The sequence below is a fragment of the Globicephala melas genome, chromosome 17 (assembly GCF_963455315.2).
Source record: "Globicephala melas chromosome 17, mGloMel1.2, whole genome shotgun sequence".
Lineage (NCBI taxonomy): Eukaryota > Metazoa > Chordata > Mammalia > Artiodactyla > Delphinidae > Globicephala > Globicephala melas.
In genome coordinates, this window is record NC_083330.1 from 17,032,585 (window position 1) to 17,059,673 (window position 27,089).

Sequence of the window (27,089 nt, forward strand, 5' to 3'; positions counted from 1 at the left end):
CATAATCTATACCTCTGCCTTCTACTCCAAACAAAAGAAAATACGTGCTGTAGGGGGGGAAAAAAGTAGTAAGTTTACTTCAATTAAACTTGAAGTTGGACTCCAAAATTATTTTAGTCAACTTCAGGCTTTAAGCCTTGGAGATAATTTTGGATATTAATGATGGTAGAATGTCCATAATTAAAGCAATTGTTTCATTCATTGGTGCCAAAATTTCACTTCATGGAAATTATAACATTTAAAGGAACTTGTGCTGACCTATAACGAACGTTTGATTGATGCTTTTCAATTAACCGAAGAAAATTTCTTCTATTTCAAAAAAAAGGTATTTTTAGGGAATTCCCTGGCGGTCCAGTGGTTAGGACTCTGTGCTTCCACTGCAGGGGACACGGGTTCTATCTCTGGTCGGGGAACCAAGATCCCGCATGCCAAGCAGCGCGGCCAAAAAAAAAAAAAACAAAAACGAAAAAGAAAGTAATTTTAGCAGAACTGTTGGTTTCGCATAACAAAATGCTTACTAAATCTCAGACAACTTGTCCTGTGGAAAATTATTTGTGACAATTTGCTTGAACTTATTATTTCAGAATTTATGGAATAATACATGGGAAATGTATGTGTGAGTGTACATATATCTGTAGACATTTTTTAAAGAAAGAAGTTTTTAAGAGATTACAGAATAGAAAGAAAGAATGCAAGATTCAAATCGTGGATACCCTTAAATGACAACTTACCAATAAATGGACCATTAAAATGTAGTAAGTTTAGTGCAAACAGATGAACACTGTGTCCAATGGGCCACCTATTGAATGAGGAGACTCCAGGTGACAGATCGAGGACAGAAAACCACAGGAGACTTTAGGGTGGGTCCTCAACTTAGTAAAAATGAAAATAAAGGCACTGTGTTTCTTGAGAACTGGCCCCCAAATTTCCCTTCTCTACTTCAGAGTGTGGCAACGACATATATTCAGGAACTCTGGCCAAAGGGTTTTTAAAGAATTATGAAGCGCTGAACATGACTTGCTAGTACTTAGCATGTTTACAAGCACATTTTGAAATACTTGTATCACGATCTATATAAAAATAAAACTGTGAACAGCTGGACAGGAACATTGTTCTACTCGCCGAACTTTTTTCCAAGTTCCTTGACATCGAGGATTGCCAATTGCTTGCCAGTGGAGGGTCTGATTTCTGAAATGATATTTTGAAAATGTGAGTTATGCTAAAGCATACCAAAGAAAATTCTAATTTACGGAATTATAAATTGAGATTTGTTGTTTTTTGGGTTTTTTTAGAAAATGATCACACCTTGAGTTTTGAAGTGTATTACAAATTGAAATTAAAAAAAAAATGATCACAAAACTGAGTTTCCCTTCTTCAGGCTCTGTTGCAACAAGTTACCAATTAATCCCTATTTGAGAACACCCCCTGTTGAGATTGTAGTTTGAGGTTACTGCATTCGTGTCTCTCACTTGCTCTGAGCATATGAAGCGCTACGTAAGGGAAAATGGCTTTCTGTTTTGTGTACATTTAAATTAGAGGGGTCTGGCCTTTCTGCCTGTGGGTGCCGCCGAGTAAGCATTGTCGACATCCGCCCCCTCCACTGCTGTCATGTCTATATCAGAGTCACCCAAAGAGCCCGAACAGCTGCGGAAGCTCTTCCTCGGAGGCTTGAGCTTTGAAATAACCTATGAGTGTCTGTCCTCAGACAGACACTGTGCCATTGTGAGCAGCGGGGAGCGCTCGCAGATGGTGTGGTAGTGAGGGATCCAAACACCAGGCGTTCCAGAGGCTTTGGGGTTGTCACGTACGCCACTGTGGAGCAGGTGGTTGTGGCCATGAATGCAAGGCCACACGAGGTGGCTGGCAGAGTGGTGGAACCAAAGAGGGCCGTCTCAAGAGAAGATTCTCAAAGACCTGGTGCCCGCTTCACTGTGAAAAAGATTTTTGTTGGTGGCGTTAAGGAAGACGCTGAAGAACGTCACCTAAGAGATAATTTTGAACAGTGTGGGAAAATTGAAGTGATTGAAATCACAACTGACAGAGGCAGTGGCAAAAAGAGAGGCTTTGCTTTCGTAACCTTTGATGACCATGACTCCGTAGACAAGATTGTCATTCAGAAATACCACACTGTGAATGGCCACAACTGTGAAGAAAGGAAAGCCCTATCTAAGCGAGAGATGGCTAGTGCCTCATCCAGCCAAAGAGGTCGAAGTGGTTCTGGAAACTTTGAAGCTAGTGTATCATTATCATTATCATGTAATCAATAAACGATTTAATACCCTCTTAAAAAAAAAAATAGGGCTTCCCTGGTGGAGCAGTGGTTGAGAGTCTGCCTGCCGATGCAGGGGACACGGGTTCGTGCCCCGGTCTGGGAAGATCCCACGTGCCGCGGAGCGGCTGGGCCCGTGAGCCATGGCCGCTGAGCCTGCGCGTCCGGAGCCTGTGCTCCGCAACGGGAGAGGCCACAGCAGTGAGAGGCCCGCGTACCGCAAAATAAATAAATAAAAATAAATTAGAGGGGTCTGAACCAAACGATCCCTTGAAATCCTTTCCAGCTCTTTGATTCCATAATGAAAAATGGGAGCAGTGAAAAGAAAAAAGCCATATTATTGAAATTATTATTTTTAAAGTCACTGGAATTTCAGCCTGGGTTGAAGGTGCTTTACAGGTACAAATTAAATTATAATATTCATTTAAAGTTAAAATATGGATGAGGTAGTCAGGAAAATATTAAGTCTAGATATTAAGTTTCTATTTCATGTGAATTCCTTACCCACTTTACTGTTCGTATGTGTACTCAGTACAGAGGCTGTTGGGCACAGGGGACTAATAAACATAAATTCAAGTTATTAAATATTAAAATATACTATGGGAATAATGATTAACTGGGAAGGTCCGTATTTTTCTTTCAAATCTGTATTTTTCCCAGTTCTGTCTGACATATTTAAAACCATAACCCGTGCCCATCACAAATTCTACCCTTCTTTTGGTTATGAATAGTGTTATCGGATTTAACTAGTAGATAAGTACAGGACTGGCATGGATTTTTAGGGTGGTAAAATGTTTTCAAGGGTCAATTCTTTTGGACGATCTATAGATTTCTGTGATACGATGATTTACAAGAAATATATATTTGGTCATTCAAATGACCAAAATATATTTTTCAAGTATATTTGGCCTTTGTTCACCATTCCTGGCTGACAGCTCCCAAAGCCGTTGGAATTTCCTAAATGTTGAGAGTGACGCAAATGTCTTGTTTATGTGAATAGGTGATTTTTGGAAGCACCTGAAGTTGAGAGTTGGTTGCCAGGAGAACTAACCAGGTGGTTAGAGGGTTGGAACTTTCAGTCCCACCTCCCATCCCCAACCTCCAGGGAGGGGAGAGGGGCCAGAGGTTGAATCAATCAATAGCCAATGATTTAATCAATGATGCCTACATAATGAGGCCTCCGTAAAAGCCAAAAGGACAGGGTTCAGAGGGCTTCTAGGCGGGTGAACACGTGGAGATGTGGGGAGAATGCCACCCCTTCCCACACCCTGTGCCTCTCTCCCATCTGGCTGTTCCTGAGTTATATCCTTTTACAATAAACTGGTCATCTAGTAAGTAAATGTATCTCTGAGTTCTGTGAGGCGCTCTAGCAAATTAATCAAACCTGAGGAGAAGGTCATGGGCATCTCCGATTTATAGCCAGCTGGTCAGAAGCACAGGTAACAGCCTGAGCTTGAGGATGGGATTGGAAGGGGGCTGCGGAAGGGAACGGTCTTGTAGGACTGAGCCCCTCACCTTGTGGCATCTGATGCCATCACTGGGTAGATAGTGTCAGAACTGAGCTAAACTGTTGGATGCCCAGCTGGCGTCCCACGAATGGCTTCGTGTTGTGCGAGGAGAACCCCCTGCCCCCCACACTGGGAAATGGGGGCTCCGAACATCAAAAGAGTTTCTGACCCTGCAGAGCTGGGCACACGGCTACTATCTCAGTCATGATTTTATGACTACCCCACTGAGCAGTGATTCTGAAATTTTGCAGTGGGTACGAATCACCTGGGCAGGGTTCAGCAGACTGTGACCCATGGGCCAAATCCAGCCCACCCCCTTGTGTAGTCTATGAGTAAAGAATGATGTTTACTTATGACCCAGCAATTCCACTCCTGGGTATATATCCAAACAAAACGAAAACACTAATTCGAAAAGATACATGCACCCCAATGCTCATAGCAGCATTATGTACAATAGCCAAGACATGGAAGCAACCTAAGTGTTTATCAATGGTTGAAATGGATATGTGGTATATATACTACTACTCAGACATAGAATGGAATTCTGCCATTTACAATAACATGGGTGGACCTGAAGGGTATTAGGCTTATTGAGATAAGTCAGACAGAGGAAGACAAATACTGTATGTTATCACTTATATGTGGAACCTAAGAAAATAAAACAAACTAGTGAATATAACAAAAAAGAAACAGACTCACAGATACAGAGAACAAACTGGTGGTTACCAGGTGGGGAGAGGGATGGGGGAGGGGCAACTAGGGGGAGGGGATTAAGGGGTACAAACTACTGTGTGTAAAATAAATAAGTTACAGGGATATATTGTTCAGCACAGGGAATATAATCAATATTTTATAATAACTATAAATGGAGTATAATCTGTAAAAATTTTGAATTACTATGTTGTATACCTGAAACTAATATAATATTGTAAATCAACTATACCTCAATGAAAAAAAATAGTAATAGAAAAGAATGATTTTTATGTTTTTAAAGAGTTGAAAGAAAATCAAAAGGATATTTCATGATACATGAAAATTATATAAAATTGAAATTTTAGTGTCCATTAATACAGTATTATTAGAGCAAAGACAAACTCATCGGTTTATATAGTGTCTACGGCTGCTACTGGACAGGTCTTCGGTAGTCACTTGTGAGCTCGGCCTGAACCCCAATATCCAAATTCACTCACGCATCTCTGATACAGAGCCTCTAAGTCCCAGAGTATGAACTGGGTCCTGGACTCTGGAATTGCCAGATGGAGTGTTCTCCTCACTGTTCTGATTCCCCAAATCATGCCTTGATCTGCTACATCCTGGTCCGCTGTTCAAGACATGGAGAGGACAGATCTCCCCAAATGAGTCCCAAGAAACATCCTCCAACCAGTTTCCCTCCCTTACCCGTCAGAGTCCAGGCCGTCTCCAGAACATCGAAGGCTCGCAGAGTTCATAGCTGGAGGCTGACAATCTACGCACACCGTGTAGCCCTCTCGGAGATACTGCATCCATCGGGTCAGGGGCCGGTTCTCCGTGGCGCAGTGGTGAGTCAATGACTCTGTCTTGAACTCCATACAGTATCTAGGGCAAAAAAAAAAAAGGAGCGAGTTCACTTGCTGTTAATTAGAAATGGCCTAACGCTGGAGAAAGGCTTAGGAAGCCGGAACTCCCCGAGGACACGGGACAGCCTGGAGAAGGTAGGGCGTTGCGTGGTCACAGGTCACAGAATGCCTTGTCAGGTTTCTCATTCGCTGAGCTATGATGTCTGACTGACAACTGAACGTTTTTGCTGTTTTTCAGTCCACGGTTGAATTATCTGGTCAACACGAATTTGCAGAAACTTGTTTTCATATTCTGTCTAGTCTGACCACGAAATTGTGTCTAAAAGCACATGTCAGCAGGAAAATTGCCCATGATAACTTTGCTGAGATTTTAATGAATTACAGAAAGTGAACAAGACCTTGCTTGAGCCTGAGAACATGTGAGCCCCAGGACGGCTAGTCCTGGATTTCCAGCCCAGCACTTGTGTTTTTCTGCCCCACAAACATTCCTGGGGCCTTCCCTGTTCTCCCCACCTGGCAGATGAGTTTTGACTTGAAGTCAAGCATCAAAGTTACACTGGGCATCACAGATAAAAGGACATGGGAAGCTGAGACATGTTTTCCTGTAACAGACTAGTGTCACCTAATACTGAGCTGCAGGAAACACTCTATTAAGTGACTAGACTCTGAAGGCTCTGGGGGCGCAGCCAGACATGGATGAATATTTTAGAGTCTTGTACTTAAAAGCAACACAATTTGGCAATTCTTCAGGGAAACAAAACAATGTGGCATTTTAGGTCCTAACTATGCTAAAATGGGCTAGTTTTTTTTAAATCCATACAATTATGAGCTGTAAAAAGTTAGATGGAAAGTGTCTGGAGAATCTGCTTCAAAGAAGATCTTTAATGACGGTAAGTATTATTTATTAGATACCTTAAGGTATTAAGGGAGGAAATTCTCTTGATACAGCTTCAGTCAATTTCAGACAGCTTAACTCTGACATCTTTTCAATGATATTTTCTCATTAAATTCTCATAGCAACCCACAGGGTAGGAATTAATATTCTCATTTTACAAGAAGGAAAACTAAGGAGCAGTGAGAGGTAGTGTGGGGATTAGAACATGCAGTGCGTCTGGCGTCTCTATTCTGACCGCAGAAGGGTGGATTTCTAATGAGGTCAGAGGTTCCTCCCAGCCTGAGCCATTAGGTCTTGATAAAGTCCTCAGAGCTCAGGTGGAGGCCACGTTCAAATTCACCAGACAGAGGCGGTGCTGGAGTCCACAGTCCCCTAAGGACTATAAGATGAGCAGCCTTAGTGGGACTGACAAAATAGTATCACCTCATTTTTATACAGCATGTTTCTACTCAGGGATCAGACCCCAGAAACAAATCTTTTTTAAACGTAAAACAGGGGAGGGACAAGTACTTCCCAGTTCTGTGATAAAGAGTCACATTTGTCAATGAACAAATAACAGAAGAAAACCCATGTAGCAAGTTACCTTTGTGGGCTGACTTGACCGACTAACCGGAAAAACATAAGTAAAAAAAAACAGCAAGTTACCCAGCATCCTCTGTGTCTGTGGACCACTGTGGGGAGGCCGCTTGTCTTGTTCGCTGCTTGTTGAACGCAGAGGTAGTTATAAAGGCAGGGACTGGAAAAGGAGAATGACCTTGAACACGTGAAGCCTGAAGTACCCAGAGCGACATTTCCCAAACTTGGTTTCAAACCCGTCTAAAGCCTTCCATCCCTAAATCTATGGGACACCATCAAGGAGTGCAAGAAGGTGAAGTCAGAGTCCCCAGAAACGAATTCCATAAAGCTTTGTGTAGTGTAGTTGGGTAGGGAAGGGAACAGTAGGCTTTTGATAAGCACGCTTCTCTGCAGTGATAACACCGCGTGGAAAGGCAGGAGAGGGGCCAGGAAGCACAGCCCAGAGGGAATAATAAAAAGATGGGCAGGTCGGGGGAACCAAGGAAAAAAGTAAGGTACTAGAGAAAGGGAGAGGATTTTTTTTTTTCTTTTTTTGTGGTACGCGGGCCTCTCACTGCTGTGGCCTCTCCCCTTGCGGAGCACAGGCTCCGGACGCGCAGGCTCAGCGGCCATGGCTCACGGGCCCAGCCGCTCCGCGGCACGTGGGATCTTCCCGGACCGGGGCACGAACCCGTGTCCCCTGCATCGGCAGGCGGACTCTCAACCACTGCGCCACCAGGGAAGCCCGAGGATTTTTTTTTTAATGGAAAGAAGAGACACAGAGAAGAAAAGGGAAAGATAGAAAGAATAAAGAAAAAGGAGACAGAGAAGGAAGGAAGGTAAGAGAGAAAAGGGGGTAAAAGGAGAAAAAAAAAGACAACCAGAGACAGGAAATGAGAAAGGGAAAAAACAGAAAGAGGAAAGGGTCAATGTTCCCAGGTGTTCTGATAACCACAGCCTGGAAGTTTCACCATCAACCCTAGAGCCCAGGGTGTGACCACCAGGTGCCGGCGGCATAGCACTCTCTCTACACCAAACTCAGAGAAGGAAGGTCCTAAAGCACCTCTCCTCGCCCCTCCCCCCACTCCCACCTCTGACACTCTGGGTGGGAGAAAAGAAAACAGCCAGAAATCCTTCCCTCCCACCTCTGCTCTCTTATTTTGTTTGTCTACCTCCTGTTTCATCTCTTAGTCTGGGGGGGGCGGGCATCTGTTGCTTTGTGTAGCACCTGGAGATAACCTCTTGATTCCACCCTGCTGTCAATTCAAGAAAGGCAGGGTTTTGCCTTGTTCATCACGGGAGCCCTCACACATTTACATGCTCAGTAAATATGTGTGCGAGGAATGAATGGGTCGATGAGGGAATGAATGAATGGATGAATGAATGAAATTGCCACCACGGTTCACGGGTCCTACTTCCCTGAGGTCTTCTGTTCCTATACTGAGCCTTGCAGCTGAGATGGCTCAACCATCCTTCTTAGCTTTCCTTTCAGAAACTGGACCATCCCAGGAAGGGGAGATACCAGCTCAGGTTGACTTCTGCGATGCCCCATCATCAACAAGAGCACAAGGGCGTGCGGGTACCAGCAGCAAAATAGAGGCTTCAAGCCCGCATGCTCATCTTGCTAAGCTCCTTCCTGCCACAAGATGGCAGCCTTAATTCTTCTTTAGATTTTCTGAATGAGGAGTCATTCTTCTACGGCATGGGAATATAAGACAAGTGTAGCCACTTGATCCTAAGCGTCGCAGGCATAGCTTTTGCCCCGTGTGTCTGAGCACCTAATCTCTGGAGTCTGAACGCTACCCACATCTATTGTAAACTACAGACTCCCAGCCGAGTGGCTCTTCCTCGCTGTGCTAACATGTTTGTTTTCCAAAGAGAACATGTCATTCTTTCTAAATGTGACTGTAGCTTTTGCACTTCCAAAATCCACGGACGGAATCAAAAAGGACAAGTGAATGCATGTACGTTAGGATCCTTCTCTGTTTCTCTTAGACCTAATTATCAGAAACACAAACAGCGAAAGGCTTTTCATTTTCTCATGTATTGTTTTCATTTCTGTTCTTCTGACGCATTTATAGGCTTATTCACTAAGTGAGGAATGCGTTTACTGCTACATCCACGTAGCATTATATCAGTCAAACTATAACATTTTCAGGATGTGTTTCTTTAGCGTGAAACATTTATCTGAGCTCCTAATTGGTACTGCAGGTATTATTACAAAAGTTCAAAGGCAATGCACTTAATGTGTAACTCGGAGGGTGGGTGGGAAACTTGGTTAGGAAGTAGAGGGCAAGTGTATGACTATAGTTTCTGATACAAAATCTGAAGAAGAAGTTCTAAGATAATAAAAATAAAAGCTAACAGTGATGCACCTCTAAGTTTCCAGGCATGATGCTAAGTGTTTTTCATGTGTTAACTCATTTAATTATCATAACCCTGCTCTGAGATAGACCCTATTATTTCCCCATTTCACAGATGAGGAAACTGTGGCCCAGAGAGGTTAAGAAACGTATTCAAGGCTCATGTCGAAATGTGGCAGGCTGCCTCTATTGCAATGCAGATGACAAAGTTTCACTCCTTTAAGTTTCAATATTGCAGCATATTACCGATGAATTGCTTAAATTCGGCTGTGTTTTCCCTTTCTGTGCCTGATCGCTGCCCTTAATGAGAAGTGAGATTTGAGAGAGGAGAGAGGGAGATGGTAGCCCTGACCCTCGGATTTCCCTCAGGCATGGGGGAGGGGCGGGAAGTGTGGTCCAGGAGGTGGCGGAGGGCTCATGGTGGGCGCAGATTAACGCCTGGAGCAGCATGGCTCCTTGAACGTGTGCAGCCTTAGCCTGCTCGTTTACAAGGTGCTTTCACGTCGTATGTTACCGATCTTCACCAAAGCTTTGTCAAGAGGTGTTCTGAGCAGGTTTTCTCATCAGAAGACTGAGGCTCCTCGAGGTTAAGTGAAGGGAAAATAACTAGTAAATGACCAAGCAGGAGCCCCAGTACAGACACTAGCTTCTTGAAGACTTCCTATCCATGCCCAGTGTCAAGCCTCTGTGCTTATGACCCATCAGAGAAGCAAGCCAGTAACCCTGGACCTTGTCTCCTCCGTTTCCTGCCTCCTCCAGCCCGGGCTTTGTTCGGTGGCACATTCTATCGAGGGGGGCGTCCTTCCCTCTGGCAAGAGTCTACAGTAAACGATCCAGATCTCCTGGCGAGCTCTGAACCAGCACCACTTTTCAACATCCCCCAGAAATTCAATTTTTCATTACTTAAGAACAGTAAGTAATTCAGAAATGATTTTTGCCTCCAGCCCCGCTTTTGCCTCTGTGTGGAAGCACGTAACCGGTGCCCCAGGCTCTCAATAAACGTCAGCTACCCCTCCTTTCCCCTTTCTGGCAACAATATTCAATGTAATAGATTCTCTGTTAACAGACTATCTGCCAGCTTTTCTGGCATCCCTTCCACCTACCACTGTTCGCTTTTACAACAACTTCCACTTCTAAAAGCGTGGCACTGCACCTGCTTACTTTGAACATGAAAGTAAATTAAATTTGCTTTGAGAATTTCATAAAGCCCTCTGACACAGTGGGGTGCCACAAAAGCAGGCTTAGAACCACTAGTCTGTAGCATATGGTGTAGAAGACGACAGAGTGAAAATTTGACAAATAACACCAGCCTGGAAGTAGACGGTTCATGATATGCACGGCAAGCTCGCAAGAGGAAAACGCATATAAACAATTGTCAGGATGGGCAACAAATATATAATATGGGCTTTTGCATTTGTTTTTATGATAGAAATAGACTCATGATACACGTTAAATGAAACAGAAAGAATGCAATGGCTACTCGATTATTAATAAGAGTGTCTCAGTGATCATGTTTCGTTCACTGGCCTTGCATGGCCTTTATATTTCTACTTAGTTACCAGATTCTGTAACTGTGATTTTAAAATATAATACTACTACTAATATACGAATAGTAATGAATTTACAATATCAATATTAATTTGCAATATAATAATAATAATAACTAATGATAACACTTAACAGCAAAACTATCAAGGGGGGGAACCCACAGGATTTAGAGCCATGAGATCCAGGTTTAAATTCTGGTCCCTTTACAAATGCTGTCATCTTACTGAGTTCCAATGTCTTCATGTGTAAACCAAGAATGTGACACTGTCCTACGTCCATGACAGGCAGAATAATGGCCCCTCCCCAAGATGTCTGTGTCCTAATCCCCAGAAGCTGTGAATATGTTATGTTACAAGGCAAAGAGGAATTCAAGTTGTTACTCAGTTTACCTCAAAATAAGGAGATCATCCTGGATTATCCAGACGGGCTGAATGGAAGCACAAGGGTCCTTCAAAGAGTCAGAGGAAGATGTTACCGTGGAAGAAAGGCACAGAAAGACGCAATGTTTCTGGCTGTGAAGATGGAGGAAGGAGGCCATGGGACAAGGAAGCTTCTGGATGATGGAAAACGCAAAGAAACCGATTCTCTCCCAGAGCCATCAGAAAGGAATTCAGCCGCACCTACACCTTGATTTGAGCCCAGTGAGACCTATCTGACTTCTGACTATAAAACTCTAAGATAATACATTTGTGTTGTTTAAGTCACTAAGTTTGTGATAATTTGTTACCTCCAGCTTTCTGAAGTATTGACTTCAGAAATACAACCACACCCTTCGTGTGTTCCTCTAGAACATGTTTTCCTGTGAGCGAATCTCTTCATTTTACTGTCCTTCACCATTTTGGTAGGCTGAGAATTTCACAGTTTATCAAGTCCTGGTTTCATGAGGATTAAAAATATTATTTCAGTTCTTCCTGAAATAATAAAGATCAGAATGAAAATAAATGAAATAGAGACTAAAAAACGTAGAATATATCAATGAAACTAAGAGCAGGTTCTTGAAAAGATAAACAAAGTTGACAAATCTTTAGCTAGACTCACCAAGGAAAAAAAGAGGACTCAAATAAATAAAATCGGAAATGAAAAAGGAGAAGTTACAACTAATACCGCAGAAATACAAAGGATCATAAGAGACTATTATGAATAATTATACACCAACAAATTGGACAACCTAGAAGAAATGAATAAATTCCTAGAAACATACAAGGCTGAATCACGAAGAAATAGAGAATCTGAATAGACTGATTACTAAGAGGGAAATTGAAACAGTAATAAAAGAATCTCCCAACAGACAAAAGCCCGGGACCAGACGGCTTCACTGGAGAATTCTACAAAACATTCAAAAACATTTAATAACCTTCTCAAACTTTTCCAAAAAATTGAAGAGGAGGAAAACCTTCCAAACAAATTTTATGAAGCCTGCATCACCCTGATACCCAAACCAGACAAGGACACTACAAAAAAAGAAAATTACAGTCCAATACCCTTGAAGAACATAGATGCAAAAATCCTCAACAAAATATTAACAAACTGAATCCAACTATACATTAAAAGGATCATACACCACAATCAAGTGGGATTTATTCCAGGGATGCAAGGATGGTTACATTGATTTGCAAATCAATCAATGTGATACCTTTACAAAACGAAGGATAAAAATCATATGATCATCTCAAAAGTTGCAGAAAAAGCATTTGACAAAATTCAACATCCATTTATGTTGTTGATGTCAACAAACTGGGAATAACAGGAACGTATCTCAATATAATAAAGGTCTTATTGACAAACCCACAGCTAACATACTCAATGGTGAACAGCTGAAAACTTTTCTTCTAAGAGGAGTAAAACAAGGATGGGCGCTCTTGCCACTTTTATTCAACATAGTATTGGAAGTCCTAGCCACAGCAATTAGGTAAGAGGAAAGAAATAAAAGGCATCCAAATTGAAAAGGAAGAAATAAAACTGCTACTATTTGCAAATGACATGATACTATATAGAGAGAACCCTAAAGCCTACACCAAAAAACGGTTAGAACAAATAAAAGAATTCGGTTTCTCATAGGAACACACTATGAGAAAGAGAAATTAACAGAACAGTCCCATTTACACTTGCATGGAAAAGAATAAAATACCTAGGAATAAATTTAACCAGGAGGTGAAAGAACACTACTTTGAAAACTATAAGACACTGATGAAAGAAACTGAAGAAAATACAAATAAATGGAAGATATGCATTTTCATGCTTCCTGTTCCCTTTCCTGTGACCTGCATCATCCTTCTCTGAAGAGATCCAGGGCTGGGAAGGGGAAGGGGTCTGGGCATCCTGGAGCCACAATGAAGATTCAGATGTGCTGCAGGTATACGGTCTAGCAGCCAATCCCTATAACTGAATGGTGCAGTTGCTTTTTCTGATAGATCTGCTATAGGCTGTGACAGCCATCCAAAAAATCAATAATGTCCCACAGCGACTTCCTCCCTCAGCCTTTCTGTAGTGTTTCTGCAGAGTGCCTGAGCTGAATGAGAGCTCGTTCTGTGACCATTGTTGTGAGCCCTAAATTATTTCCCTGCGAGCTCAACTCGACTGCTGTATCCATGAAGGGCCTCTGCCCTGGCCCTGCCACTACCCACTCCACTCCCCAAGAGATCTTTTCAGATCACAGATCTGATCACACTGGCACCTGCAGAAAACATCCCAGAGGTTTTCCACGGCTCTTAAGAAAACAACCAGAATCCTAAACAGGGACCCCAAGGCCCTGCATCCAGGGGGGTGTCAGCCCAGAAGGCTCGCTCTCTGCTCCCCACACACTGGCCTTCCTTTGGCTTCTCAGATGGGCCTTGTGCCTCCCCCGTGTTATATAAATCAGCCAAAGATGGGCCCTAGGTGGTTTATTTTCTCACAGCAGGCTGAGACCTGTTAGCCTCAAAAGCTACTGGCACTGGGCTTCCCTGGTGGCGCAGTGGTTGAGAGTCCACCTGCCGATGCAGGGGACATGGGTTTGTGCCCCGGTCCGGGAAGATCCCACATGCCGCGGAGCGGCTGGGCCCGTGAGCCATGGCCGCTGAGCCTGCGCGTCCGGAGCCTGTGCTCCGCAAGGGGAGAGGCCACAACAGTGAGAGGGCCGTGTACCGCAAAAAAAAAAAAAAAAAAAAAAAATAGCTACTGGCACCAAACTCAAACTTTTATACATCCAATCTTTAAAAAAATTTTATTTATTTAATTTGTTTATTTTTGGCTGCACTGTGTCTTCGTCGCTGTGCAGGGGCTTTTTCTAGTTGCGACGAGCGGGGACTACTCTTGGTTGCAGTGTGTGGGCTTCTCACTGTGGTGGCTTCTCTTGTTGCGGAGCACGGGCTTTAGGCGTGTGGGCTTCAGTAGTTGTGGCATGCGGACTCAATAGTTGTGTCTCGCGGGCTCTAGAGTACAGGCTCAGTAGTTGTGGCGCACGGGCTTAGTTGCTACACGGCATGTGGGATCTTCCCGGACCAGGGCTCGAACCCTTGTCTCCAGCATTGGTAGGTGGATTCTTAACCACTGCGCCACCAGGGAAGCCCCAATTTGTTTTTAAAATAGCCAAACAAGCAGATTTTTAGTCATTTAGGTCCTGCCTGTTTTGCATACCCTGTGAAATTACACCCAACATTGGCCGGCCGTTGATAAGGTAAAGCCTTATGGTTACAAGACCCCAAGCCATCATGGCACCTGCGCTCTGAAGCCCCCAGAGACTCCAAACCACGCTGCTTGGCTAACATCACCTAGACACACAAGCTCCTGGCAGATTCCTCTCTTCCCCTTCTGTATGGGGGTCGCCATATCAGAGCCTCTGGACATCCCCTCTCACGCAACCCTGTAAGGTTGTTTTGTGTTACTGACTCTCGTGGTCATGCGTTTTTCCTAGATCAGTCCCCAAATCCCTCAAACGCCCTGCACCTGACTGTCTGGTTCGCCACACTGGTCTCTCTGCCTACGTAGCTCTGCAGTTCTCAGCCTCATCTCCACATCCTCAGGGAAGTCGCTCCCCTCCTGGCCTCTGGGGTTGCCCTCCTCCACCAAGGCCTGGGGGAATCTGCTTCCAGCACACACTCACAGCTCCCGACACCTCTCCCCTGTGCACTACCTGGGGTACCACACTGAAGCTGTAATTTCCTGGGATTGGTGTCCTAGGATTATCTGCGTATCATCTCCCCCTCCCACTAGACTGTGATCTCCCTGACAAGCAGACTCCATGTCAACATTTTTCCCCCGTTGTAACTGGCACTCAGCCCAGTGCCTGGCATCAAGTAGACTCTCAATAAATATTTGTGTGTGGAAGGAAAAAAGGGAAAAAATGGCTTAGTGAGGGTCACGCTGACATGGAATTTTCCAGGTTCCTATGAAAAACATGGGATCTTTGCTACCCTGAGAAATCAGTGTTTCGCTCTATCAGATTCAATCCCTATGAACACCCCTGTTTTGGCCTTTTTGTTTGTGTCTGTGTGTTTCCTGTGGCTCCTGACTCGTGATCAAGCCGCCTCCTGGTCTCCTTGGCCACGCCACAGCCAGAACGATCCTCCCGAATCATAGATCCGATCAGCTCCAATCCAGACGGCTTGAGAGGAGAGGCAGGTGTTTTAATCATTTAATCATCCTTTCGGAATTTCTATGTTTTCTACTAGTTTCACATGTATGCAAGCATGCGTGATTCAACAGGAATGACCTTGAAAGGTGAAACAGGGTTATCCTTACTGGACACATCCTAGCCTGAGTGAAATACTCTCATCCTACCTGAAGTCCTTTGTGGTCAGCTTGACTGAGTTTGCTCAGAAACCACAATGCGCGTCCGTTACACCGGGCGCACGCACAGCGGCAAGGGGCCACCGCCGGGTTGTAACTGGGAGACGGTGGGAGGAGGCCTTTACACAGCTGACGTATAATGCCTTGATCAAGTATTTCCTGAGCTTCCTATCTCCTCTGGGCAGACTGGCCCATCCCATTCCCTGCAGCTCATGGAAATTTCCCGGCCTGGCACATGGCCTTCTATGGGACGAAGGGATGGAAAGTCACCAGAGACCCCAGGGGCAGCGATCAGGGAAAGCGCAGTACCGAAGGCGTGCCCGCAGTCCTGGCCCTGGTGCGTCGCGTACTCCAAGCAGCCGGCTCTCTCCTCCAGGGCCGGGCAGGGCTCGCCGCCGTTCCGGGGCTCCTGCCGTACCGCGCGCCTCCGCACGCGGGCCGTGGGCCTGCACTGGTCCGCACAGCCGCTCCAGGGGCTCCACTCCCCCACGATGCACGGGCGAGCTGAAAAACAGCACGACGGGACGCACACCTGAGCAAACCTAGCGCCTGCCCGGCCGTTCCCGCCAACGCACACAGTCAAGTTCAGCCCGCGTACATTGCGCCTGGACCCGGCCCTGGATCGGGGGAACACCCCAAGTTGACATTGATGCCACCCGCCCTGATGGTGAACTGATAAATGAGTATCTCTTAGAGGCAGGCGGATGTTCCAGGATCATGAAGATGGGTCTGAGCCAGGACACACCCGAGTAAAAGAGACAGATGTCTTCAGGGTACTTCCTCTTACTCCCCGGGCTTAGATCAGGTCTTTGCTCTTGTTTTCCTTTGAGTGTAACTTTATCCTCCTCTGGCCAGAACATTTTTATGATAACAATAACACACATTCATTGTAGAAAACATAAAGGAAAAAAAATATATAAAAAAGAAAAGGTATTTCTCCTACCACTTACCCAGGTCAATTTTTTGTTTGTTTGTTTGTTTGTTTTGTTTGCGGTAAACGTGCCTCTCACCACCGCGGTCTCTCCAGCCGCGGAGCACAGGCTCCGGATGCGCAGGCTCAGCGGCCATGGCTCACGGGCCCAGACGCTCCGCGGCACGTGGGATCTTCCCAGACCGGGGCACGAACCAGCGTTAACTCTACATTCGAAGGCGGACTCGCAACCACTGCGCCACCAGGGAAGCCCAAGTCTTATTGGGAAATGTGCCTCCATAAAACATGACTTAGGCCGCACGAAGGACCCCTACCCAGCAGGTTTCTCCTGGGTGCTCTAGTCCCATCCTCCATGGCTCAGAGGCTCATACACTGTAAGAGGCGAAGTTTAGAGACCAGCAACCAGGGCCCACAGAGGGTAAGAATACCCAGGGTCAGGCATGAAGAGGCAGAGTCGGGGTGAGAATCTGCCTCTCAATGCTCTGTCCAAGACTGTAAAATCAATGCGGTTGCACATTTAACTTTTTCATTTAAAATCCCAAGGAGTCTTTTAAAAGGACCGTAATGAGTTTTTTTTTTTTTTTTTTTGCGGTACGCGGGCCTCTCACTGCTGTGGCCTCTCCCGTTGCGGAGCACAGGCTCCGGACGCGCAGGCTCAGCGGCCATGGCTCACGGGCCCAGCCGCTCCGCGGCATGTGGGATCTTCCCAGACCGGGGCACGAACCCGTGTCCCCCGCATCGGCAGGCGGACTCTCCACCACTGCGCCACCAGGGAAGCCCCGTAATGAGTTTTTAAATTGAATTACTTGAGGACTTGAAATTGGATATAAGGACAAGGAGACAGAAGATGTACCCTGAACCGGATGCCAAAACTCTTTCTTTCTCACAAAATGTGACCCACTTTTCCCAATCACCCTCATACTTTCAAGTTTCCAGAGTCTTCACCACGAAAACACCTGAACTTCTTTGAAATCCGATTGGACTTCCAACAGTTTGTACCTGAAAAAACTCATTTTGCCTCTCAGCAAACTCTAGTTTAGGGTTCATGGCGTTTGGAAGCTGTATCCTTTGGTAGCACATAACTACACCTGACATGAAAAGGGTCACATACAACATAAAGCTCGGTCAGTAATCCAAAAATTTCAGACTGCTTTAAAAGATGCTGTTACTAATCATCTAAAAACTCACAGGCATCACATGTCAGCTACCTAACGAAGCAAGAACGAGCCACGTGAGACTTGGTTCCCAGTATCTGCCACGCACACATCCTTTGGAAAATCAATAACAGGTCACTTCCTGCTCTTCATCTCTTGTTGACCTTCCCATTTTATTTTCACAGTCCCCTGATTTAATTGGCCCATAGAACCAGAAGGCATTTAAAGAGGCTGCCAGATTAGGAGCTGGTTGAGAAAGACACCTTCTGTCCTTAATTCCTTTAATAACTCTTTCTCCCCCAAATCTCTTCATCCCTGAGTCTAGCTAGTCCTGCCCTGGTATGTTGGACTTGAACTACACTTAATAATACACTTAGGGCTTCCCTGGTGGCACAGTGGTTGAGAGTCTGCCTGCCGATGCAGGGGACACGGGTTCGTGCCCCGGTCCGGGAAGATCCCACATGCCGCGGAGAAGCAGGGCCCGTGAGCCATGGCCGCTGAGCCTGCGCGTCCGGAGCCTGTGCTCCGCAACGGGAGAGGCCACAACAGTGAGAGGTCTGCGTACCGCAAAAAAATAATAATAATAAAATAAAAATAATACACTTAATTCAAAGATTAAACATTTAGACATCACTATAAAATACAACTTTGTGGTATTTCCCTGGTGGTCCAATGGTTAGGACTCCATGCTTCCACTGCAGGGAGCACGGGTTTGATACCTGGTTGGGGAACTAAGATTCCACATGCCGTGTGGCACAGCCAAAAAAAAAAAAAAAAAAGTTATAGCCTAAGTAGGGAGCACTTTCTTTTTTTATTTAAATATTTATTTATTTATTTTTGGCTGCATCAGGTCTTAGTTGCAGCACGTGGGCTTAGTGGCATCCCCTGCATTGTAAGGCTGATTCTTAACCCCTGGACTACCAGGGAGGTCCTGGGAGCACTTTAAAAAAAAACACACACAATTTTGCCATGGCTTTAACTCAGAACTTAGTAATACGGCCTTGGGTTACACCCTGCCCATATGGTAAAAGTTGACATGGGGGGATGAATTTAGTCTCTCAGTATTTCTTCAATATTTGTGTCTCATGTCTCATAAATGTTTATTTTATTTGGTTTGACCAATAGGCAACGTCCTCACATCACAGAATCATTGAATCAACTGTTGTTCCTATAGGTTAAGGTTTGTCCTTGGCAAAATACTATGCCCTGTCTTTCCAATTCATGACTTTAAAGAGAATCAGAAAGTTCTGGGGCCCTGAACAATCACATCTCGGGGACTTTACTGTCAGAGAAAGTGATAAAACTTCACATAGAGTTTCACCAGTGGAAAGGGGTTCCACAAAATATTTTGAGCTGGAAGATGAGTCTGAAGTATTTATTCCTATTCTGCACAAAAAATTCTATTATTAATTAACTTGTGAACTTTTGATTATTTGGATTACAATTTGTCACAGGTGATCTTTTGTCACGGAGCTTGGGAGAAGTACAGAAACTTCTGACAGATTTATTACCACAAGTCATATATCTCAACTGCATGACACAGATTTCCTTTTGAACTCTTCCATTAGTGTTCCCTTCCCACTAAAGCTTACCTAACTCACATCTATACTTGGCATATCAAAATATTCTGTCTTCAAATCTGACTTTCTCATCCTTCTCGTTTCCCTGGCTGTCACTGGGGGCTGGCAGACTGTTACCCAGTGAGCACAATCATCTCCTAACTCCAAGTCTGCCCCAGCTTCCCTGTGTCTTAATACTTGGGATTTGATGACACCCTCCCACCCCTTTTAGCGGAAAGAAGCCCAGATTTTTTTTTCTTTTTTTTTTTTTAACATCTTTATTGGAGTATAATTGCTTTACAATGGTGTGCTAGTTTCTGCTTTATAACAAAGTGAATCAGTTATACATATACATATGTTCCCATATCTCTTCCCTCTTGCGTCTCCCTCCCTCCCACCCTCCCTATCCCACCCCTCCAGGCGATCTCCCTGTGCTATTCGGCTGAAGAAGCCCAGATTTAATGGGTGCCTGGAAGAGCGGCAAAAGCTCCTTTTTTCTCCTTTGTTTCAAATCAACATAACATTCAGGTTGAGTTTCCCCAGAAGCAGACCCTGAGACATGGATCTGAATGCAAGCAATTTATTTGGGGAGGTGATCCCAGGAAATATAATAAGGGAATGGGGAACAGAGACAGAGAAGAAGACATAGAAGAGAGTAGAGGTAGGAAGTAGACTCCTAAGCTTCTACTTTGGGTCCAGCAGGCACCTCTGGCTCTGGGCTCACTGGGCAGTGAGACAGTGGATAGACCCAGAGCGCAAGGAATCATCAAGCCGTTCATGACGTACCAGCTAGTACCCCTTCCTCTGGAGCTTTCTGTTTATCAGACGTCCCCACTACGGCCACAAGGAGAACAGCCAAGAGCAGAAAAGTAAGTCACACAGTTCAATAACGAATCTGCACACAAGAGTAGGGTACGTTTTTCCATGTCCTAACAAGGATATCCAGTCATATCCAAGTACAATTACCTTAAAAGATGTACCACTAATCTTTTTTTTTTCTTTTTTAATGATTTTTTAACCTCCTTCCATGGCTTTGCCATTGAATTTGGAATAAAATCCAACCTCCCTGCATGGCCACAAAGTCCTGGGTGACCTGTCTGTGCCTGCCCGTTGCTCCCACCCGGAGGCACCCCCAGTGCCCCCTCTGCCCCAGGCTCCACCCACTCTGGCCTCTTCACCCGTCTGCCACACCCACCCAGGCTCTTTCACACTCTGGGACCTTTGTCTGTATTCTCCCTCTGCTGGAATGTTCCTCCCACACTGGGCATGGCTGGGTTCGGCTCATCCTTGAGGTCCAGCTGAATTATTTTATTTTCAGGGAGTCCTTTCCTGGCCAACGCATCTAATTAGACACACACAAACACACACACACACCCCCCACAAAATTATTTCCTCTCAGAGCTCTGTGCTCCTTGCCTTCTAACATCTCCATAATTCAAATTACATAGTTATTTATTTTGTTTATTGCCGAGTTTTTTATTTCATGCCTAGCACTTGGCACGTGGCAGGCGCTCAGCAAATATTTGTCTAATCAGTGAGTGAATGAATGAATGAAATGGCATTGGGTGAGTTGCTCCTCCTTTCTGAATTACATTCTACATCCAAACAGACTCTGGAAGTAAGAAGCCAAAGCACTGTCCGAGGCTCTAGGGTGGGAAGGAAAGCCGGTAGAAGGAAAGGGACAAAGTCAGAAACTCCCAGAGCCAGACACAGAAGACACTCCTCAACCGGGCGAGCGCTGTCTGGGCTCTCCTGGCGATGGTGGCCCCACAGGGTGTCCACTGGAAGGAGCATTGCTTTCCATGCCTTAAGGTCAGGTAGAGCCCAGCTTCTCCTGGCGGCCACACCCTGTCAAGGCCTTCTTAATCCATGTCTAGCCCCTGCCAGTACCACCTCTTGAAAGTGACAAGCTCTTTTAATATTAACATCTATGGCGTGAAGTGGTATTTCCTTTTATTTGAGTCCAATTTCCCTCACTTGAGAATTTCAGAATATGGTGGAAAAAAATCTGTGTTTATCTTATCTGTTCCACTGGTGGACTTACTGTTTCAGTAGACCCCCTTTTATCTTATCTGTTCCACTTGGGGACTTACTGTTTCAGTAGACCCCCTTTTATCTTACCTGTTCCACTGGTGGACTTACTGTTTCAGTAGACCCCCTTCCCTGCAGCCTTTGGACACATCTCTCTATAGACGTTTCCCCTCTCAGAATTACCGCTGGACTTTCCCCATACCCATTCACAGCCCGGTGAGTGGTGGCAACTAGACACACTATTCTCAGTATGCAGGTACCATAGGGTAATTTTAAAAAAAACTTTTGTTTTCTAATGCCTTTCTTGATGATGCCAAATACACACACACACACACACACACACACACACACACGGCAGCAAACTGAGCTGAAAGCCAGGCTCCTTCATTTCCTAAATATAGTCTGGATTATTTCTTCTTAATGTAAGGCCTTGCTTATCTTCGTGTAGCCTCACCTTGGTTAATCACAGACACTCAAGCCTTCCTCTTTGCAATCTGGCCCTGCCGGCCTGGCTCTTCGCCACCTAAAAGTTGAAGGCCACCCACACTCAAGCACTTTCTCCCTCACATTGTTAAGTTCTAATCAGGTCTAGTCGTTATCATTCCTAAGGAAATATTCTTTTCACACTTTACCCGCAGCAGTACCATTGATGCGTAACTTCTGTTTCTCGACCATCTACAGAGGAAAAATAAAACCGTCCCTTTATACACACACACACACACACACGCACGCACACACACATCTCATGGTGACACAGTTTTAACTGTATGTCATCTGCCTTTTTCCCTCTCCTTATGTATGTGTACCCTTTCCCAGGAACCCTGTCACAACTTCTCTGAAAGACGAATGAGAGCATAAATATTGCCCAAGTGCCTATGGACCCCCTCAAAAAGCACCAATAAAATGATCAAGTATTTGTTTCCTCTTGCAGAAACTTATGTTATCTGGCCCCTGGTAGGTTGTTTCGTTTTTTTTTCTTTTGAGACGTTAACTGGACAAGTTTATGAAATGGTAACAAGAAAGTGACATGAACTGTCACCTTAGAAAAACAGAATTTTAGACCCCATGCAAGCCTGGGAGAAAAAAGGGAATCAAAATCAAAAAGATAATGATGCTTTTTCTGGGTAGTAAGTTTCCAGGTAAATTCTTTTGTGCATTTCTACACTTTCTGCAACAAACATATATTTTGTGAACAGGAAGGAAATTTTTTTTTTTTGGCCGCGCCGGGTGGCTTGTAGGATCTTAGTGCTCCAACCAGGGATCGATCCCACGCCCTCCGCAGTGAAAGCGCAGAGTCCTAACCACTGGACCGCCAGGGAATTCCCAGAGAATGTTATTTTTAAAAAGGACATGTGGATATGCCTCAGATGGTACGGCCTTCTGAAGTCACAGTTAACATCCTCCAGGTGGAAACCAGTGGTCATATGTTTTTGGACAAATGTTTGTAAACGACACTGCGATAGCTCTTATGGGATTGCAAAGAGGAGTGGGACACGTTTTTTCACCCTTGAGGGGCATAGTTGATGGAGTAAGAAGACTCACTCACTTTCCCAGTATTTATATGGAGCCTACCCGCGAAGTCCACAGCTTCTCATAAAGGCTAGTTTCTCCGAGGCCGTGAAAACGTAACGTTTAAACGTGTGGGCTCTGGACCCAGAGCTCCTGGGTTCAAATCTCACTTCATCACTTATTAGCTGTGTGACGTTGGACACACTAGTTGACCTTTCTGTGCTCTGGTTGCCTCATCCATAAAGTGAGATCAAAATGAAGAATACTTGGGTGGGTGGTGAGACCTAAGGAGACTGAGAGCTGGGAGGTACCTGGAGAGCACGGCCAGTTGGTTTCTTGGATTCCCCATAAATCTAGGAGAAGACACTGGGCTACAGAGGTGACTCAATTTTTGTCCCGCTCCACTTGGGTTAATGATTACTCTGTCCTTAAGTTGCTCATCCAAGATCCAATGCAACCTACTGCTTCTACGGTCTTAGAATGCAGACTCCACGAACCCATCTAATGAGTTAGAGACTGCGTGTTATGAGTCTGATAGGCAAGCCTTCCAGGAAGTTCTTCAGGGCAGGGTAACTCAGACCTGTCCCCTCCTCAGTCTCTCCCCATCCCTGATCAGGCTCAGCCAGTGGAGAATTCTCTATCCTTTATCCTCTGGGGGGTGGGGGGTGGTTACGAAGATACGTTATTGGTGTTGAAACCCATACCATCAACATAATTAGATTTTTCGGAGATGATTAATTTCAGAATTGACTTTCTTGGGCAGTTTAGTAATTCTTCAGATTCAACTTATTTTTATATTTTACTGAGTAAAAAAATAACTTTCAGACTTCCCTGGCGGCGCGGTGGTTAAGAATCCACCTGCCAATGCAAGGGACACAGGTTCGAGCCTTGGTCCGGGAAGATCCCACATGCCGCGGAGCAACTAAGCCCGCGCGCCACAACTACTGAGCCTGCGCTCTAGAGCCTGCGAGCCACAACTACTGAGCCCGCGTGCCACAACTACTGAAGCCCGTGTGCCTAGAGCCCGCGCTCTGCAACAAGAGAAGCTGCCGGCGATGAGAAGCCCGCGCACCACAACGAAGACCCAGCGCAGCCAAAAATAAATAAATTTTAAAAAACAACATCTTTCTATTTAGGAAGAAAAAAGTTCCAGTACGGTCATCTCTTAGCCACGCCAAAAAATAATGTGTTTCTCAAGATGAAAAAATCAGACGCGCTAGAAGTTCCACTGACACAGTTACATTTTTCATTCACGTTTAATGTCATTTCAGTCAAAACTGCTTCGGGCAGCATCAATAGTTAACCTAACATTAGGTAAGAAGGAAGTGGATTCTAAGGGGCCGAATGGCTCTATGTACATAGAGTAACTGGAGGCTCTGCGCCGCTGCACCTTATCTGGTATGATCAATTACAGCTATGAGTTGCCACAAACAGATGGGGTGGATGGCAACTTGAAAGCAGGCAGCGTGGGTTCAGATCTCACTCTGCTGCCCACCTGTGGTAACGCTGTGACAGGAGAGCCCTCTGAAAGCCCCAGCTCCTGCGGCTGGAAAACGTTAATAATGCAGGCCCACCTCCCCTTTCCCCAGATCCCCAAGTCAGCACAGTTGTGATGCTGGTCCAGGGCTGAGGAGACCCAGCATCTCGGCTGTGTCCTGCCCTGCACTCGTGCCCTCAGCTCTGAGGACAGAGCAGGCTTGGGCTCGCCAAGTGGGCCGCCTTCCAATTGTCTCTATTTTCTTACTGCCTTGCCGCAAAACTCCAGGCACAGAGAATCTACCAACGAGGAGCCTTTTCCATCGCAAGTCTGCTTTCTGCCTAGACCTGCAAGAGCCTCTCTTAACTCCCTGGGGAAGGGCATTTAAGGCTCCTGAAAATGCTCCTTTAAAAATCCTAGCAGGGGGGCTTCCCTGGTGGGGCAGTGGTTGAGGGTCCACCTGCCGATGCAGGGGACACGGGTTCGTGCCCCGGTCCAGGAAGATCCCACATGCCGCGGAGCAGCTGGGCCCGTGAGCCATGGCCGCTGAGCCTGCGCGTCTGGAGCCTGTGCTCCGCAACGGGAGAGGCCACAACAGTGAGAGGCCCGCGTACCGCAAAAAAAAAAAAAAAAAAAAAAAATCCTAGCACCATTTCCTTTTCTGGCTTGGGCTTATTTGCCCACAGCTCACAGCCTCCTCCTAGCCACGAAGGTCCTGGGATTTCTTTCTGAGTTCTCCCGGAGATGGTAAGGTCTTCTCTCTTCTGCCATTACTTCCCCAATAAATCCTCAGTCCGAAATGATAGGCTCTTTGTTTTAATATCTCTGGACTGAAAATGAGGGTTTAATTTTTGACCAAATAGAGACTTGGAGGATTCTGCAACTCCTCATAGCGCTGTTAGGGCACACGAAAAAGCCAGTTTTCCTCCTGACACTCGCCTGTCTAGCGGCGTTCGCTGTCTGTCTTGCTCCCCAGGTGAGCCTTAGGGCCTAGCCTAGCGCTGTCACAAAACGCTGACGCTCACAGGGAACACTGAACAGTCATGAGATGCTTTCCTCTTAGAACCCCCCTTCCCCTTCTAGAGGCGTCTCCCTCATTCTCTGGGACCAGGCTTCCTCTGGGAAGTCTTCCTTGAATTCCTCTGGTCTTCTGAGTTTTTCCTCTCTGGCTTCCCGGATCCATTATTTTGGCACTTAGCGTATTGCAAATGGTTTTGTGTGTGTTTCCCTGCTCCACTCTGAACTTCCAGGGGGCAGAGATTGTGTCTTCATTGTTTTTGTCTTGCTGTGCTTACCACAGACTGGGGCCCATTATCTGAACTGCAGGAATTCTGTATTTACCTTTAAAATGTAGGCAGATCCCTTGAGAGAAAAGGTTACTGAGAGAGGCTGCCATGGTGGAAAGGTTTGAGTGATCCAGGTAACTGAGGCCAACAGGAGTTTAGGGAGGATTCTGTGGGGAGGGAGCAGGGGACGCCTGGCCCAAGGGTACTACATTCCCTAAGTAACTCTTCACCTTACTTTAGTAGTAAAGTACCCTGGCCTTGGAGCAGAAGAGGGAAAGAAGCTTATCAAAAAGATCAATATTCTCAGGTAAATCATTAGCTTTCAATCAAGATTTTAAAAATCTTAATGTTTTTCAACTGTGTTCTTTCAGCAGCAGGCCTGGGTGACCGTCCTGCAGTGGGCTGGTGGCCTCTCCCGGCAGAAAAGAGGCAGAAGGGGTGCTAGTCTCCACCAGGCATCCGGTTTGCCGGGAAATGACACAGCCCTGCAGGTTACCAGGAAGATGCTGAAGGTCCCACAACACTGGGCTCCTTGAGGTCAAACCCTAATGTATGTGTGGCTTTTGGGGTGATGTGATTATCAGGGATCAGGGCTACTTTTATTTCCAGAGCTGGCTTTTCTCAGGTACGCCTTGTTTTTCAGGACTGTACTCACCATGTCTTCCTTTACCTTTTAATTTAATTAAATCAGCATTTGTTGAGCCTATATCAGGGGCTGTGATATTGTGGGAGATTTAAAGATGAAAAAGATTGACCCTAAAGGAAAACCGGCAAGATTAAAAACATACTAGGAACTTTGAGATAAAAATCTTTATCATGCTATATGGATAAAATTGAATTCAACGAATATATGGAACACCTCCTAGGAGGAAGGGGCTGTGCTACACGCTGGAGTGCAGGTGAGGACAACTGTGGTCCTCCAGGAACTTGTTCTTCAGAAGAAAGTACCCTCCCAGGACAAGACCTTGGCGCCAAGTGGGATAATTACACGTCCCCCCCGCTCATCACCCCCTCCAGGGTTAACAGATTGCACGCAGCAGAACCAGCACAGGGGCGTGCCTCTGGGACCTGTCAGCGCCATCTCTCCAGGTGGGAGGTGGCCCTACCAAGCCGCAGCTCCCAGGCGGAGGGATTCATTCGGCAGAGGTGCCCAGCGCCCTTCCAGACAACAGGGCTCCAGCCCCTTCCACCCAGGCTCTGGTGGGAAGGGGGGCATTGGAGCCGTAGGTCTAGATGGAGAGGACGGGGAGATCCCGAGATGGACGGGGCTGGGGACCCTAGGATGGAGAGTCTGGGGTGCACCTAGAGAGCGGGGTGCTGGAGGACCCTGGATGGAGGCATCCGGGGTGGGTCGGGATAGACGGCACCGGGACACCTGGCTGTCGGGCTGCGGTCCCTGGCGTGGGACCCTGTGCCCCTCCGCTGCGGGCGAACGGCCGGTTGCCCACCCTCGGGCCCGCCACCTACCTGGGCACGCCCTGGCGTAGTCGAAGCAGCAGTCCCCGGTGAGGCGGCAGGCTTGGTCGCAGAAGCACGTCCCGTAGACCCTGTCCTGCCTCCAGCCGTGGGCGAAGCAGGCGGGGTCCCGGCCGGGGCAACAGCGCCCCGCGTCGGCGCAGCCGGCCAGGGTCCCGGGCCACAACCGCGCCAGCGCGCACAGCGCCATCCACAGGGTCCTCAT

General features: G+C 46.0%; 1 protein-coding gene across 1 annotated transcript; it reads right to left on the bottom strand.

Moving 5' to 3' along the window:
- On the bottom strand, positions 1 to 27,089 carry SBSPON (somatomedin B and thrombospondin type 1 domain containing). The gene is made up of 5 exons (XM_030859569.3): positions 26,876 to 27,089; positions 15,771 to 15,965; positions 6,874 to 6,964; positions 5,176 to 5,352; positions 1 to 1,188 (listed from the first exon to the last, which is right to left on the bottom strand). Exons 1-5 carry the CDS (start codon positions 27,087 to 27,089, stop codon positions 1,071 to 1,073), a joined length of 795 nt encoding a protein of 264 aa, XP_030715429.2. The 3' UTR covers positions 1 to 1,070.

Excerpts from the sequence above, each read along its gene's own strand:
- SBSPON (XM_030859569.3), bottom strand. The coding sequence starts at position 27,089 with ATGAGGACCCTGTGGATGGCGCTGTGCGCGCTGGCGCGGTTGTGGCCC. Across the intron at positions 15,966-26,875 it reads CTACGCCAGGGCGTGCCCAG|CTCGCCCGTGCATCGTGGGG; the intron begins GTAGGTGGCGGG and ends GCTGTTTTTCAG. Across the intron at positions 5,353-6,873 it reads ACAGACACAGAGGATGCTGG|ATACTGTATGGAGTTCAAGA; the intron begins GTAACTTGCTGT and ends TTTTTGCCCTAG.